General features: G+C 43.6%; 1 protein-coding gene and 1 pseudogene across 1 annotated transcript; one reads left to right on the top strand and one right to left on the bottom strand.

The window, feature by feature from the left end:
* The first annotated feature begins 609 nt into the window (after positions 1-609).
* Positions 610-4352, top strand: LOC130393486 (uncharacterized protein K02A2.6-like; annotated as a pseudogene).
* Positions 4353-5699: 1347 nt separating this feature from the next.
* Positions 5700-15304, bottom strand: LOC130392986 (vitellogenin-2-like). The gene is made up of 34 exons (XM_056603544.1): positions 15262-15304; positions 14815-14835; positions 14288-14439; positions 13866-14117; positions 13584-13745; positions 13350-13498; positions 13093-13243; positions 12850-13007; positions 12279-12444; positions 12057-12182; positions 11748-11966; positions 11453-11670; positions 11263-11360; positions 11049-11173; positions 10787-10888; positions 10575-10694; positions 10296-10482; positions 10112-10205; positions 9790-9975; positions 9543-9702; positions 9217-9433; positions 8824-9122; positions 8658-8702; positions 8489-8557; positions 8188-8394; positions 7946-8088; positions 7717-7855; positions 7478-7607; positions 7197-7380; positions 6993-7087; positions 6804-6898; positions 6549-6714; positions 6226-6387; positions 5700-5939 (listed from the first exon to the last, which is right to left on the bottom strand). Exons 1-34 carry the CDS (start codon positions 15302-15304, stop codon positions 5830-5832), a joined length of 4950 nt encoding a protein of 1649 aa, XP_056459519.1. The 3' UTR covers positions 5700-5829.
* Between the last annotated feature and the right edge of the window lie 719 nt (positions 15305-16023).

The following is a 16023-nucleotide window of genomic DNA, read 5'->3' on the forward strand; positions in this document are numbered from 1 at the left end:
ACCAGCCAGAAGAATTCTCAACCCTCCCCTGGAGGCCCTGGAGAAGCCAGAATCGGATTTGTCTAGTCCGTTTTTTTAAATGTTGATGTTCAAGAATATTCTTTCAAATTAAAAACATTTATATTTTTAAAAAGAGTTGCCTTAAAGTGTGTTTTTGTGCTTCACCGCCATAACATAGTATTTACAGTAGCCTATGTCTTTTTTATTTCACATTTTATCAACCTTGATAACATATAGTAGGCCTACTCATTAACTGTTAATAACTGCAAAATCCATAATTAGCAGTTAAATAAAGGACTCATTAACCTTTGTTATAGACTGAATTAGTGTTGCACTCATTTATATCCGGCACCCCAGAACCTTAGTGCCTATACCTGTGTATGCCACCGGGGAGCTCTACAGTTCGCCTTGCACCGGAATGTATCGTTCTATACTTTGGCTGTTATGCCGTGAGATGGTTTTCAGTAAAGACCCTAACTGAGTTCAACGTGTGCGTGCATTATTGCCCTCGGATTACCACACTTTTGGCGACGAGGATTAAAACATCGATGACTGCGTAATGTGTAGTTAGTGTCGGAGAAGAAGTTCTGTGTAGTTTTAGCTTGAAGCATGGCTACTGCTACGGTCAGCACGCTCAGTGAATTCGTCGAGCGGGATGGTGACTGGATTGAATATGTCGAGAGACTTGAGCACTTTATGCTGGCGAATGGCATTGAGGAGGAGGAAAGGCAAAGATTGATTCTCCTCAGTGTGTACGGTGCCAAGACGTACAAGTTGATACGCAACTTAGCAACACCACGGAAGCCAGGCGACTTAACATTCAAAGAGTTGGTGACGCTGGTGCAAGAGCATCACAACCCCAAGCTGTTAGGGATTGTTCAGCGCTTCAGGTTCCCCACGCATTCACACAAAGCGGGAGTTTCAGTTGCTACATTCGTGGAGGAGCTGAGACAACTGTCGGAATATTGTGAGTTTGGACCGGTGCTTGACGACATGCTACGGGACAGGTTAGTCTGTGGTATCAACAATGACAGCATTCAGCGCCGATTGCTAGATGAAGTCACGCTAACTTTCAAGAAGGCGCTGGAGATTGCTCATGCAATGGAAACGGCAGCTATCAACTCTAGAGACATTCAAGCAGCTAACGCCAGTGTGCCACAGATCGCTGGTCATCGTCTGTTTAGAGAGAGCGGGAGAGGCAAGCCGATGACGTCGGTTGAGTGTTACCGGTGTGGGGGAGCGCATCTTGCTAATGACTGTGGTTTTAAAGATTCCGCTTGCCATAACTGCCAGAAAAAGGGGCACATAGCCAAGAAGTGCAGAGGTGCTAAAAAGCTATGGAAAATGGAGTGGGAAGAGTCAAAACCCCAAATGAAAACGCCTCATCTGCAAAGCGAAGGACCGGAGGAGCAGTGTTCATTTAAGATGTTTAATTTTGACCTCAGTGAACCCCGGGCAGCCCCGATCTGCGCAACGCTTCAAATAAATGGAAGAGAGATGACAATGGAGGTGGACACGGGTGCCACAGTTTCGGCGATAAGTCATACCACCTACTGCAGGTTGTGGTGCTCTGGAAAAAGCGCCTGCTTTCAGAAAGACTGACATCAGACTGAGATAATACACCGGTGAGTGCATTCCTCTACTTGGAGCTATAGAGGTAGACGTGATGTATGAAGGCCAGTCGGCTAAAGTGAAGCTGATTGTGGTAGACGGGGAGGGACCTAGTTTGATTGAGCGGGACCTCCTAAAGAAAATCCGCCTCAATTGGGGGAAATCATGCACATGAGAGTGGTTGGAGACCTCCTATCAAAGTATGCAAACGTTTTTAGGGATGAGCTTGGCACCCTCCGCGGCACAACAGTAAAGTTGATCGTGGACCCCAACGCAAAGCCACGTTTTTGTAAACCACGCACAGTGCCGTACGCTATGAAGGGTGAGGTGGAAGCGGAGTTGGATAGGCTGCAGTGGTCAGGTGTTATTGAACCTGTGAAGTTCTCTGACTGGGCAGCCCCAATTGTGCATGTCCTGAAAGAGGTTGGTGAGGTGCAGGTATGTGGTGATTACAAAATGACTATTAACCACAACTTGCACTTATCCCCTGCCACGAGTTGAGGATTTATTCGCCACACTGGCAGGAGGACAAACGTTTACAAAACTGGACATGAGTCACGCGTACCAACAGCTGGTGCTGGACGAGGACTCTAAACAATATGTGACCATCAACACCCACAAGGGACTGTTCAAGTACAACCACCTGGTATTCGGCATCGCGTCCAGCCCAGCCATTTTTCAACGCACCATGGACAACCTCCTGCAGAACATTCCCCATGTTGCTGTCTCCCTAGACGACCTATTGGTGACGGGTAAAACAGAAGAGGAGCATCTGCAAAACCTCGACCAGGTGCTAAAGAGAGTGAAGGAGGCCGGGCGTACATTTAAAGCACCTACCTGGGTCATGGGATTTTAGCTCAGGGTCTTTCCCCCATGACAGAGAAGGTGAGGGCGATAAAGGAGGCTCCTGGTCCAAAGAATGTGGCAGAACTCAGGTCATTCTTGGGCTTAGTGAACTATTATGGGAAGTTCTTGCCTGAACTCTCCACTGTGCTCGCTCCCCTCTCTCAGCTGCTGCACAAAGACTGTTCCTGGGATTGGCAGCAACCTCAAGAGACAGCTTTCCAGCAGGTAAAATAACTGTTGCACTCAGCAACACTACTCGTGCACTTTGACCCAGACAAGGAAGTTGTCTTATCCTGTGATGCATTACCCTACGGCGTGGGGGTAGTCTTTTCACATTGTATGGAGGATGGAGATGAAAAGCCTATAGGGTTCGGCTAGCTGTAGTTTTTGCTGTGAAAGGGTTCCACCAGTACCTGTATGGTCGCCCATTTAACATTTTTACAGACCATAAGCCCTTGCTGGGCCTGTTTAGTGAGACTAAATTTCACCCATGGCGTCAGCAAGAGTGCAGCGCTGGGCATTAACTTTGTCAGCGTCTCAGTATCACATTGTGTATAAAGCAGGAAGTGAAAAGGCAAATGCAGACACGTTCAGCCGTCTTCCCCTCCCAGAGTCACTGAGCCAAAGTAAAAATAAAGTAACAAGTAAAGATATGGCTGTTGCAGGGCTGGCCTGTAACAGTTGAGCATGAGGAGCTCAAGCCCTATGTCAAGCGTCAGCTAGAGCTGAGTGTGCTGGATGGCTGTATCCACTGGGGCTCCAGGGTGATTATTCCACCTGCGGGACGGGCTCACATAACGGAAGTGCTGCATGAAGCTCGTCCCGGGGTGTCAAGTATGAAGAGCCTCGCCAGGTCGTTTGTCCGGTGGCCTGGGATGGACGGTGCTTTGGAAGAAAAGGTAAAAGCATGTCCACAGTGTCTTCTGGCGGGCACCAGAAGATGCCCGCACCTGCGCCTCTCCACCCATGGGAGTGGCCGGCCCGTCCATGGTCAAGGCTCCACCTGGATTTTGCTGGTCCCACTTATGAGTCACATGTTCCTAGTGCTGATGGACGCTCGTTCAAAGTGGATGGAAGCACACATCATGTCAAACATCAAAGCCCCAGTTACTACTGACACACTCAGAAGCATCTTTGCCACCCACGGGCTACCAGATACGGTTGTCAGCGACAACAGGCCCACTTTCACCAGTGAAGTCTTCAAAGAGTTTGTGGAGAAAAATGGAATCCGACATATCCGGTCTGCACTGTACCACCCTGCTTCCAACGACTTAGCAGAAGGTGCTGTTGAGACACTGAAAGATGGACTGTGGAAAATGACAGGGCACACGCTGGAGACTAAGCTTGCACGTTTCTTATTCCAGTACTGGATTACTCCACAAACAACCACTGGTTTGCCTCCAGCAGAGATTTTGCTAGGGAGAAAGCCCAAATCTCATCTGGACCAACTTCGCCCGTATGTGGGGGCAAAAGTTTCCCGATCACAGGAGAACCAAAAAGTGAGACGGGACCAACATGCTAGAGAGCGGCTTTTACAGCAGGGGGACTGTGTGTATGTCAAGAACTTTGCCAGTGGCTCACCGTGGCTGCCAGGAGTTATCCACCGCCAGTCTGGTCCAGTTTCTTTTGTGGTTGACTTGTTGGATGGCAGGCAGTTTCGCAGGCACCAAGATCACGTGCGTGTCCACTGTGATGCAGAGGGGGAGGGGTCTCGGAGTGTTTCGCACAAGGACAGTGTGAGCAACTCTATGGACTGTGTTGCACCTGTGGGCATTGATGGACTGTTGCTGCTCCCTGATGGACTGTCTGAGCAAACTGTCTCACCTGCCCCTGCCCCTGCCCCTGCCCCTAATTTCTCCCAGTGGAGCACAGTTACCCAGTCTGTGGACTCTTAATGTTTCACTAAGAAGGTCAGAGAGGAAACACAAGTCTCCAGAGAGACTGAACTGTTCAACTAAAAGAAAAAGTTTGTTGTGCTATACAGGTTGTTGTTGTTGCCTGATAGGAGAAAGAAAAATGTTGTGCAATGCCGGATGTTGTGGATTGCCTGTTGCTAAAATTGTGAAGGTGGAATGTGAATTTTAGTTGGTTAAAGTGCAATATTATTTCTGTAGTTTTATAAGGGGACATATATGCAAAGTCAGTTTGTTTGCTTAACCGTATTATAACTGTTTACTTAAAGGGGGAGAAGTGTTATAGACTGAATTAGTGTTGCACTCTTTTATGTCCGGCACCCCGGAACCTTTGTCCTATACCTGTGTACGCCACCGGGGGGCTCTATAGTTCGCCCTGCACCGGAATGTATCGTTCTATACTTTGTTATGTCGTGAGATGGTTTTCAGTCAAGACCCTGAGTTCAACGTGTGCGTGCATTATTGCCCTCGGGTTACCACAACCTTAATAAGCATTGTTCCCGCTTTAGATCCTGTACCTGCAAAATGAATATTTCGCAGTTTAATAAAGGACTTATCAACCTTAATAAGCATGGTTCCCGCTTCAGATCCAGTACCTACCTGCAAAATGCATAATTAGCAGTTTAATAAAGGATTTATTAACCTTAATAAGCAAAACAAAAACTTAGTAAGGGTTTAGTAATGACCTAATAGGTAAGTTAGTAAGACTCAATAAATTGTTTGCAATGCATTTATTAACAATTAGAAGAAAATCATAAGACCATTATTAATGTTAATAAGCGATCAATAAATAGTTAACAAGTTACTTATGAGTGCTTAACACAAATTAATGTTAATAAGCATATAATAAGGGTCTTATTACAGATAAACTAAGGCTTATTACAAGGACCTTAATATAAAGCATTACCATCCTGGTTACGCTTTACCAGAACGGTAAAATAAAAGGCTGATGTCGTAGTCGAGCTTCAAATGATTAATCGATTGGAAATTTCACTGTTCTATATCGGGCGTTTGTCAATGGGAAACCTGTTTATATGGCTAGAGGCTAGGTGCTTCCTACAAATCTGGTTTACTTCCGGTAGAAGCTAAATGCTAACCTGCTTGAAAACCATCTTTTCACATAATGCTATCTACGCAAACAAAATCATATGAAAGCTAAGATCCAAGGAGTCCAACGGTAGGCTAAAAGCCTTATCATGTTGCTGACAGTAGATTACTGTAATATTCCTTTTTTTTAAGGATATCCCAATACTCATGGTCATGCGTCAAGACATTTTCCAAAGATGTGCGCAAACATTTGCAAATGAATTCATGTCCAAAGTCTGCCATGGTAATGAATATTTTTAATGAGAACATAACAAATGATTAATACATGCAGTATGGAAAGGAATATCAACTAATCTTCCATACTACTTTATCTACAATAAAATAGGGAATTTATAGAGTGTGTAATGTTTCCTTAAGCGCACTGTGCTGAGCAGCGACAGGCCAGGTGGGCTTCGGTGGTCTCTTTCAGGTCCTCGCTCTTCTCATAGATGTTGTTCAGGCTGGTCAAACTCATGTTCGAATCTACAGGGAAGTTGGAGAACAAAGCAGTTAAGACAACATTATTCGATCATTTCGCAGACCCTTACATTGAAAGCAACCTCCAGTGAATATCAGATGTTCTTTAGAAAGGGGATGGAAAGGTGTTAGGAATCGGGCTCTCGGAATGCCTACAAGTAGTCTGTGGAACATTGGGGTTCGAACCCAGCACCTTCAGACTGGGGAGTCAAACACCCCAACCAATAGACTATCCTGACTCCCCCCTCCCCCCACAACGAAGCGCCGTTGTCTTTAAGGAGTTTTGACTTACCGGCGGGCAGACAGTGGAAACCAACGGTGACAGGGATGGTCTTCAGTGGGGTGCAACCAGACAGGCAGCGCAACACTGGCTCAACGGAGAAGCATTTGGACTCTTCTCCATGGAGGATCATTTGCTTCTCCAGCTTCACTGATTCAAGCTCCATGTAACATTCTGAAGGAGAAGAAAAAGTAAATCCAAAGTTATGACATGAATTTTGTAGTCAACCGAATGATTAACATCAAAACCCAGTTTGAAGCTAAAACACATTTTGTAGCTGTCCACCAAGCTGATAAAGTAAACCAAGCCTTGGCCATATCATCCACCGGTCTTACTTGAGACGTCGCGGCAGCTCTCGGCAGGGATCACCCAGGATTGAGCGTAGCTGACTGAGTTTGAGGCGAGACGTCCGTTGGGGGTCTGGTACTCCTCTCTGACCTCTCCGTCAGCCTTTCCACAGAGTCCACAGGTCTGTCCCTTCATCCAGTCGGCCACCTTGACCTGTGAACAGAATGATCCACTGTTAAGAAACCTCCTTTGTGTCATATAGCAGAGGAAAATAGTGAATTGCATTGTATTTTTCTTCCTACCTTCAATGTGTTGGCGTCTAAATACACCTCTTGAAGACCATGGCTTGGCGCATGGAGAGCAATGCCCTCACCCAGCTTCTTGATCTGGATTTTGTCTGCAATAATCACAGGTATAACAGTCATTTGTACAATATAATCAGTTTATCAAGTGTTGGACTGTAGTTCCAGTTCAAAGTGTTACTTATGTACTTGTAGGGTGCTGGTACGGCAGGTTGGCAGTGGGCAATATGACTCCATTGATCTTCACGATGATGTTGTTGTTCAGGGGAATTAGGTCAACCTCACTGATGGGGAAAATAGATAGTGAGGGGTCTTGATAGATACATGTGTCGATGATACACGTGTCAAAAATGAAGAATACGTCCAATGAACTCCCTGAAGGGATTTACTCACATGTCAGCAATATTCACATTGATTTGTTTGTTGTTGGATAACGGATCCTTCTTTAGCAGAACAATGAATTTCAGATCTTCGGTGCAGTCCTGTGCCAAAACTTGAGAGCAAGACTCAGGCATCTGGTTCTTGAAGATGCGCTGGTTGAATGTGGTCACCTTGTCATTGATGATGGTGCACTTAGCTATTGCAGAATGAGACAGATTAATCAAAGAAGGTGGATTTTTTTTTCATTATTTTGAAGAAAGTAAATAACATGGAAAGTAAGTATCGAGGCTGACCTGCATTTGCTTTGGTGAGCACATATATAATCTTATCAGATAGACTGTTCTGATAGGCCACCAACTCATCAGCTGTATTTCCAACAGGGATGTAGACTGGAAGCATCACAGCCAGTTTGTAGAAGGTCCTCTGTACAGCAACATCAATGTTTTGATATTGATCACCAGGAATTAAAGGAACAGCATAACAATTATATTCTTTATATTTCTTCAAACTACTATATTTAAGAGAACCCTACCTTTGGTGTCTTCAGCACAACATTCAGGGTTTTGTCAGATGTCAAAGCCAAAGTCAGTTTCAATTGTTTCAGAGAATTCTTGGCCTTTGACATTTCCACACCTGCCAGCTGTGCAGCATTTCCGAGGTAGTCTGACAGCCTTTATCAGGAAGAAAATCATACATTATACATTCAGCTATTCAGTCAGTGCCAAATGATTTGATTAAGTTGGTATGATTTGTGGCTTTACTTCTTGGCATAGCGCTTCGCGGAAGTTGGAAGCTTGTCCCAGGTGAACTTCAGGCGCATCGCAGAGCTTTTACCAACAAGTCCAGTTTCAGCAATGATCTTGGTCTCGAATTCCTTGCAATCAATTCCCCAAGCAACCTTGGCCTAATGGAAAATGATGAATATTAATTTCAAGCATACAAAACACAGAAAATTATGATGACTGTTCCTGGAGTTCGGGGTTGTTGCTGAAGAAGGTTTTACCATGATTTTCTCATAGCTGAGCAGGACAGCGTCAGAGCAGATCCTCCAGTGGTTTTCCTCCACCAGGTTAGCGAGGATCAGCTGGACTCTGGAAGCCGGCTTGTCCCAGTAGGCTGTGGCCTGGTATCCCTGGGCCTTGTGGTCTGCTCTCACAGCACGGACAAGGATTGTCACAGTGGGATTGATGGCGTTCGCAAGGTACTTGGCCTGAGGATTCATACAGAAGCATAGGCTTAGCACCAGCAATCATTGAGTGTTCAATGTGACCCATCACATGCATTGGGCCTTTCTGATGACGCACCTTGTTGTAGATGGCCTCGAAGCTGGCAGCGCTACTTCTGCTTGATGTTCTGGCTGCGGAAACGGAATGCTGAAAACATAAAAGAAAATAGGGCAATAAAATGAATGCAACGACCGTTACACATAACTACTGGTCTAATTATATTTCTTCAAATATAAATGAAAAATACCTGGTGGATGTGAATCTTGGAAAACTTCATCTCGAATGACTGTTGCTGAAATTAAACAAAAGAAGAAGACATTTAAAAACTTTTACTTTAAAACAAAGATCTATTTCATATGTTGATGTTGATGTTTTTTTCAAGCCCAGGAATTTAGACCAAAAACAAACATCACCTTTGACACGCGGGCGCTGGATGAGGAGGAGGAGGAGGAGGAGGAGGATGAGGAGGAAGAGCGGCTGCTAGAACTGCTGCTTGAGCTGGATTTGAGGGAACTAGAGCTGCTGGAGGAAGAGGAAGCTCTGGTGGCGTTCTTCAGACCGGGAACGAGGATCTTCTTGAGTTTCAGCAAGACGTTCCTCTCCTCAACGGTTTCTTCCTCCTGGCTCCTGTTGATCACCTTGATGATCTTCTCCACAGCCTTCTCGCCAACTTGAATCTCAACCTCGATCTTCTCAATCACAGGTCCAGTGGCTGGAGGCATATGGTTGATAAAAGTTATTTGACTTAAATATTTATATGCAATCCAATGTCTTATAATTGTAATCATTAAAATATTTTTACTTGCCTGGTGAAATCTCGAGAATGAGGGCATGTTTTCCAACAACGGCATATAGTGGGCAGTCCTTGATGGCGGCGGCGTTCCGGGATTCAATCTCGGCGCATACCTTGATTCCGAATATCTTAAGTTCACCGCACAATTTCTTTGCAAAGGCAGCATTGAGGTTGATCTTCCTGATGAGGTTCTCAGGCAAATCAACAGGAATTATTTCTGATGATTTGGACTGCAAAAACAAAATAGCACAAAATGATATTCAAACAATGTTTCTAAAACTATGAAACTGTAAATATTGCATTTGTTTGTGTTTTCCAAAGAGCAGGTCCCAAACTCACCAATCCACTACCCAGAGAGGATGTCAAAGAAGCCAACCTGGAAGCAATCTTGGAAGTAAATGTTTCACGTGACAGTGTGTTGGACTTTAATGGAATCATTGGCGTAAACTTTGCAGCTGCAAGATCTTCAACATTTCTGGCAACGGCAAAGGTCTCCAGACTGCAAGAGAAAAGAGAACATTAGGCATTTTTTTTATAACTATTGAAATTATTATGTAAATGATCGGCAGAGAGAAAAATGACATACGTTGCAGCTGTGATCTTATTTAAACCCTGGACAGGCAAAGCTTGAATCTTGAAGTTGCCCTTGATAAAGTCAACTCTTGCTTCCACCTTTGCAGGAACAATTGTGTGAATTTTGGCGATTGACATGATGGCAGCCTGGATCAAGGCAGTGTTCACGCCCATGACAGCATAAGTATGCATGGAAACACTGAAGGTTAGAAAGGGATGGAACATGGATGAAATAACAGTAATGACTATTTTCATAATTAATAAATGAAATTCATCATATGATCATGTATGCAATGAAACCAATGTTTCTTTTTGTGGTCTTTTTTTTGTCGTACCTTGGAGTAACCGCGGTTCTGATCTCAATGTCGGACTTTAGCAGCTGAGCAGCAGCAAAGTTCAGAGGTAGAGGAGGAGACACGGTGGTCGCGACTGTAATTCAGAGAACATTGTCAGTGAAAAAGGAGGTCAAATTTGCAATACTATATTTTCCTTGTGTTAGGTTTCGTTTCTGGAGCTTACACTCAACAGTGGCAGCCGCCACAGCAGCGGTGTAGAAGCTGAGCTCTATGGGCAGACCGGTGTTGGACGGCATGATGCGACGCACCTCAGCAACCAGCATGGGTTTGGCATAGTGGAAGGAGAAACCGGAGAGAAGGGCCTCCAGGGCCTTTCTTCCATAAGTGGCAACGCTAGGTCCGGTGGCCACCTGTATGGGAAACAAGCCCCGATCAAAACGGTGCTTCTGGTTTAATGTGTTCATTAATTTACTTAAGAATAGTTTGTAACTTTACACATTACCTGGATAAGCTGATCAATGATGGCTTTGTCAATGCTGGCGAAACCAATTTCCTGTCCAAAGAACTTCACGTAAACGGAGGCCAGTGGCTGGTTCACAGCGGTGGCCCTCCAGTTGGAAATCTGAAGAAAAGAGATCATTGTCAACTCAAGCGTGGTGCTTGACATGTGTGTGGAACTCATAGTCTGCTGTTGAAGTGATGGCAGAAACCTACTGCCCGGATGAAGTGCTTAATCTTTGTGATCCTATCAGCGTCCACAGGAGCCTGGGGCAACTTCAAGAGGGCTTCCTGGATTCCCTCGGTTCTGACGCCAAGCTGAAATAAAATACAATAAAAATGTAATCATTTTTTAATGAACATATCCAGAACATAGTTGTTCTTTCATCACCAATGTTAAGTTATGCAGAAGGTTCAGGCTAGAGTTAGATATTTGTTGCTCTTATATTATGCATCAAATTTTATAAATTAATCTGACCTCAAGAACATCAGCATAAGCTCCAGCGAAGTAGGTACGGGCCTTGGCCACAACAGCCTTGGGCATCACTGTGGCAGCATCATTGATATAGAAAGCACTGGCAGCAGCACCAACCATCATGGGGTCTACAGACATAACAGGACACATGTCAAGCTGCCAGTGTGATCAAGATGACATGTCTAAACGAAAACCCTTGTCATAATTATCAACTCACTATGGTAGGCATCCAAGTAGAGAGCCCTGCTGAAGCGAAGGCTCAGCCGGTCGAATTTGGGGCTCAGCATCCTCATGGCAACGGCACATGCTGCGGCACTAGAAGAACAACGTCAGCCGCTGTTAAGTTTCATTTATATCAGCCCAAAATAGAGAATAGATGAATCATCATTATAGGTGTTGCATCTTACACTGATGCGTAATCAGGAGCGGTGTTCTTGGTCATGGACTTCATGTAAGAGTAGACAAAGCTTGCAACCTGCAGATTGCTTTCCTTCAGGGTTGCGTCAGCGATGGCGGTCACCAGACCCATGGGGAGTCTGGTCTCAAACAGCACTAGGGCAGCAGCCATACGGATTTCAGCCTTAAGAGCCTTGTCCATAAAGACTTGAACAGCCAAATCCTGGATCTAATGAACAGAGGTGAAGGGTTAGAACCAAACAAGCAGAATAGTGCATTCAAAGCACAAAAGTCACAAAGTCCTACCAGCTTGGGCTCCTTCTTTGCGATGTTCCTCAGGGCAAGGATGGCCTCGATGTGAAGATTCAGGGGCAGGGCAGCAGCAGCAGTGGAGATTCCAGGCAGTAGCTTCATGATTGGCTTAAGACTGGCAGGGTGGCCAGCATTACCCAGAACTTTGAGAGCGATAATAGCTCCGTTAATGTCAGCGTTGGCAACAGAATGGATAAGCAGGTCGTGGATGGGCTGTTAAAGACATAAGAAAGGTGAGATGGGATTGAAAGGGCTTTCATTGCTCTTAATGTAGCAAACAAAATCGAAGGAAAAAACATGTACCTTCACCAAGTCAACTGGGCATAGTGGCGTTGCGACACAGTATTTGTTAACCAAGGTTCCGAAGCCCAACATAACAACTTCACGAAGAACAGCATTGGCCTGGATTTTGTGGTGGGCGATCATGGCCTGTGGAGTGATCAAAATAATGTATCATTGAGGTTTCTTCATTTCCAAAATGTAAAAACATAAAAAACACAGCGACCATTTGGCAGGTTGACCTACCTCGACCAACTTGATGGACTCCAGGTCAGCTGTCACCATGTGGATGGAGCCAATCAGAGCCTGAGCTGCCTCAACGACACTGATGTCATCGATGAGGAACTTCTCCTTGATGAACTTCAGAGACACATGAGTTCCAATGGCAGGTACAGCGTTCAGGAACCAATGCCTTCAAAACACAATGTTCAACATTTCTCGTAGACCTTTTTGGACGTTGGTACTGCATTTTCTTTGGTGTTCATCAAGCAGTTTTGATGATTCATGGATAGAAACAATTTGACTGGTTCCAGCCTCTGAGTCCAAACACACTTTTAAAAAAGTTTTCGGTGATTCAGGGTCTGTTGTTGGTTGCTTAGCATGATTTTTTCCTGAGCCAATCAGCTTCTTGCAAGCAGGTCTATACTGATGTAATCCATGTGAACATACGGAAGCTCAATTCACGAAGAGGTTTGAAATCTGCCTTTACGTTATTTTTTATAGATTCTGCTCTGAAGGAAGAAACTTCAGACTCAATTATGGAAAAGGAAGTAGAAATTCATGATGATATCAGGCTAAAATATTATTATCAACCAACCTGTAAGCTGGCTTGACCTTGTACTGAGACCAGAGGGCATCGATCCTTTCGTAGCTGACCACGCGCAGGAGCTGGATGAGCTCAACAAACTTGAGAGGAGCATCTTCATGGACCTTGGCCACGTTGTAAGTCACCAAGTGGTTCAGCACTTCAACAATCTGTCAAGACATCCAATGTGACCACGGTTATTCTGTGAGCATTGTTGTGTTGGTTGGGTGTGGTTTTTCTATGCCAGCTATGCACCTGTGCCTCTGCGTTGGTTATTCTCAGGAGCTGGATGGGAGTCTGGAGAAGCTCAGTGGCAAACTCATACTGCAGGGATCCACGGGGAATATAAGCTGCAGCAATGGGTAGAACTGGAGTCTTTGAAATACCAACATAGGTTAAAAGTTGCCTGTGGAAAAGAACACAACAACATCAATCTCTGGTCTTTTGGTACAGGTGTGACACAAGTATTGATATCAAGTCAACCTTCTGTTTTAAAGATCATTCATACATACTTGGCCTCCATCTGGGCAGCCCCATTCAGGATGTTAATGGGGGAGAACTGGATGAGTTCAGTGGCAGTTGCCTCCAAGAGCAGAGCACCAGTGGCTGCTGGCTTCAAGATGTAATTGACTGCAACGGCTCCCTTCAGGGCCATACCCCGCTGTTGAAGTAAGACACAAGACAATTATGACACCCGTGTGTGAGTTGTAAGGTGAGAGGGTTCAAAGAAAATCAAGGAAACTTACAGCTTGACACTGAACACATTTCTCGGTGTAGGCCAAGCCGATGTCCTTGTAGATTACATCCTGACAGTGTTTCAGATCCTTGGTCTTGGTCAGATGAAGACGTTCAGTCTTTACGTCCTCGCTGATGACATAGTGGGTCCTGCAGACACCCTGAGTTCCAGCCTAACGATCACAAATCAATGACAAAGTTGTGGCACTGAAATACCGAAGCACTTAATGGATGAAGTCATCAAAGGAAAAAATAAAGAAAATAAATGTATAATAAATGCAACAATCTCAAACCTCTTGCAGCTCGTAGACATTCTGGGTTTTCTTGATGTTCAGCTGAAGGAGATTCAGGACTCCCCTGAAGACATTCAGCACTGTGGTAGAGACACCAACAGGTGCAAAGATTGCACCCACAACCCCATTAGCATACTGGAACTTGATGGGTGTCAGTAGCTGAGCTGCCAGGGCTGAGGTAAGCTTGGTTGCTGGAACAAAGGTGTCGGTGGGCCAAATTCCACTGTACTCATAGAGCTCTGGGTCGACAACCTGCAAAGACAATTGAATATTACTTAAGTTAGTAACTTAACATTCACAAATTTCTATTTTAGTTAATATTTATTAATATTATCATTCTTTAATCGTATTACTGCTAATCCTATTCTCAGTATATTTCTATGTTACTATGCACTATATATTAACAATGCTAAGGTATTTACCTTGAGTACGAAGGTGTTAGGAGCCTCAGCACTGATGATGACCTTGCTGCTCAGTTTGACACCAGCCCTGGCAAGACCAGCTTCAGGCAGACCTCCCAGGATAACTGCTTCATAGTTGTACGTGTAGGTCTTTCCTACAGCAAACTCTGGGGCTGGAAGCAGGAGTAACAGCCATCAGCATACAGTAAATTGTGTGTCAGGCTGATTTGTGCGTCAATGTGTCAATTTATTGTGATTTTTTTGATTTGCTATATTGTTTTATAACTCATGTTGTTATTTGTTCATGTTTTCACATCCAAGAAGCTAGTAGCAATATGTTTGCAGATACCGTATTGAGTTGGTCAAATGAAAGGTGTTATGACCAAAAAGTTGTGAATGTCTATTGACATTTAAAAGATGTACCCCAAATATAAGACAACCTCACTTTTTCAGGCGCATTTCCAGGAAATAAAACTAATAATACAACAAAATAATATATTTCACATTTCTATGTTGAATGTGCATGTGTTATTGACTCATCTTCTTACCGTAGTTGAGCTCTAGGCCAGCTGCAAAATACAAAGAAAAAATGTTTAGCAAAGAAAACCAATGGTACAAGGACATTTGTGCCAGAAAATTTAAAATATGGCGAAGGGGAAATGATTATGAAATGTGAAATGATTATGAAAAACATTATTAAACACCCAGCTATAATTATCACAAAAATCAAGAGTTATATTTGCAATATAACTATAACAAAACAAATTCCTATTATTCCAAAATTGGAATGAACCCACTGCTTTGACATTACTTACAATGTCAACGGAACAACCCATTCAAAAACAACTCTATTAATATTTACTGCAACTAAGCAAAAAAACATCTTTAAATATGAATGAAGAAATTATAGAATACTCTTACTTTCTGAAAAATCGATTCATAAAAATCCATCAACTCAATAGGTAATTTTGTTTTGTAACATTTTGTCAACCTACCCACAAGGACCAGCGACAGAGCTAGCACGACCAGTACCTTCATGACGGCTGGAATGGTGAACGATGTGGTCGGGAGGTGCCTTTAAAAGGAAAACATTTTGGGGCGGATTTCGCAATATAAACAAGAACCCCTGGTCTTTATTTGCCCAATGATAGGTTGTCCCAAGCCATGACAACACTTACATTCGTACAGGTTAGGTTAACCTGACCTTTTTCAAAAGTCACTCTTTTAGTATGTAACTGGATTTTTTACTTTTTTCGTCGCATTCAAGCATTTTGAGTGTTGTTGTTTTTTTAAATATACTTAAAAGGGCATTACCGTTCGATTAAAAGTAGAGGCGTATTTTGAACACAATATTATCATACCTCTGTAATATTTCAAATTCAATTCAAATACACTTTTTGACTTTCTTTATGCAAGGCAAGGCAACTTTATTTATGTATCACTTTTCATACACGAAGCAGAGTCAAAGTGCTTGAAATACAATAAAAGTAATAATTAAAGAGAATAGATAACTAAAGAAAACAGGCGAAGTAAAAGAAAATTAGAGTAAAATTAAATAATAAAATAGAAAAACGAAGGCATAGTTAGAAAATCGATTGTAGAAAATGCAGTGGATTTAAGTTTTAGCAGAAAGCTATAGCAAACATAAAAGACTTCAGTCTTTTTTTAAAAGTGGTCAGAGTTGGGGCAAGTCTTAAATCCTCAGGGAGATTATTCCAGCTATTTGTTGCATAGTATCTGAATCCTGCTTTACCATG

This window comes from Gadus chalcogrammus, chromosome 12, assembly GCF_026213295.1.
Source record: "Gadus chalcogrammus isolate NIFS_2021 chromosome 12, NIFS_Gcha_1.0, whole genome shotgun sequence".
Lineage (NCBI taxonomy): Eukaryota > Metazoa > Chordata > Actinopteri > Gadiformes > Gadidae > Gadus > Gadus chalcogrammus.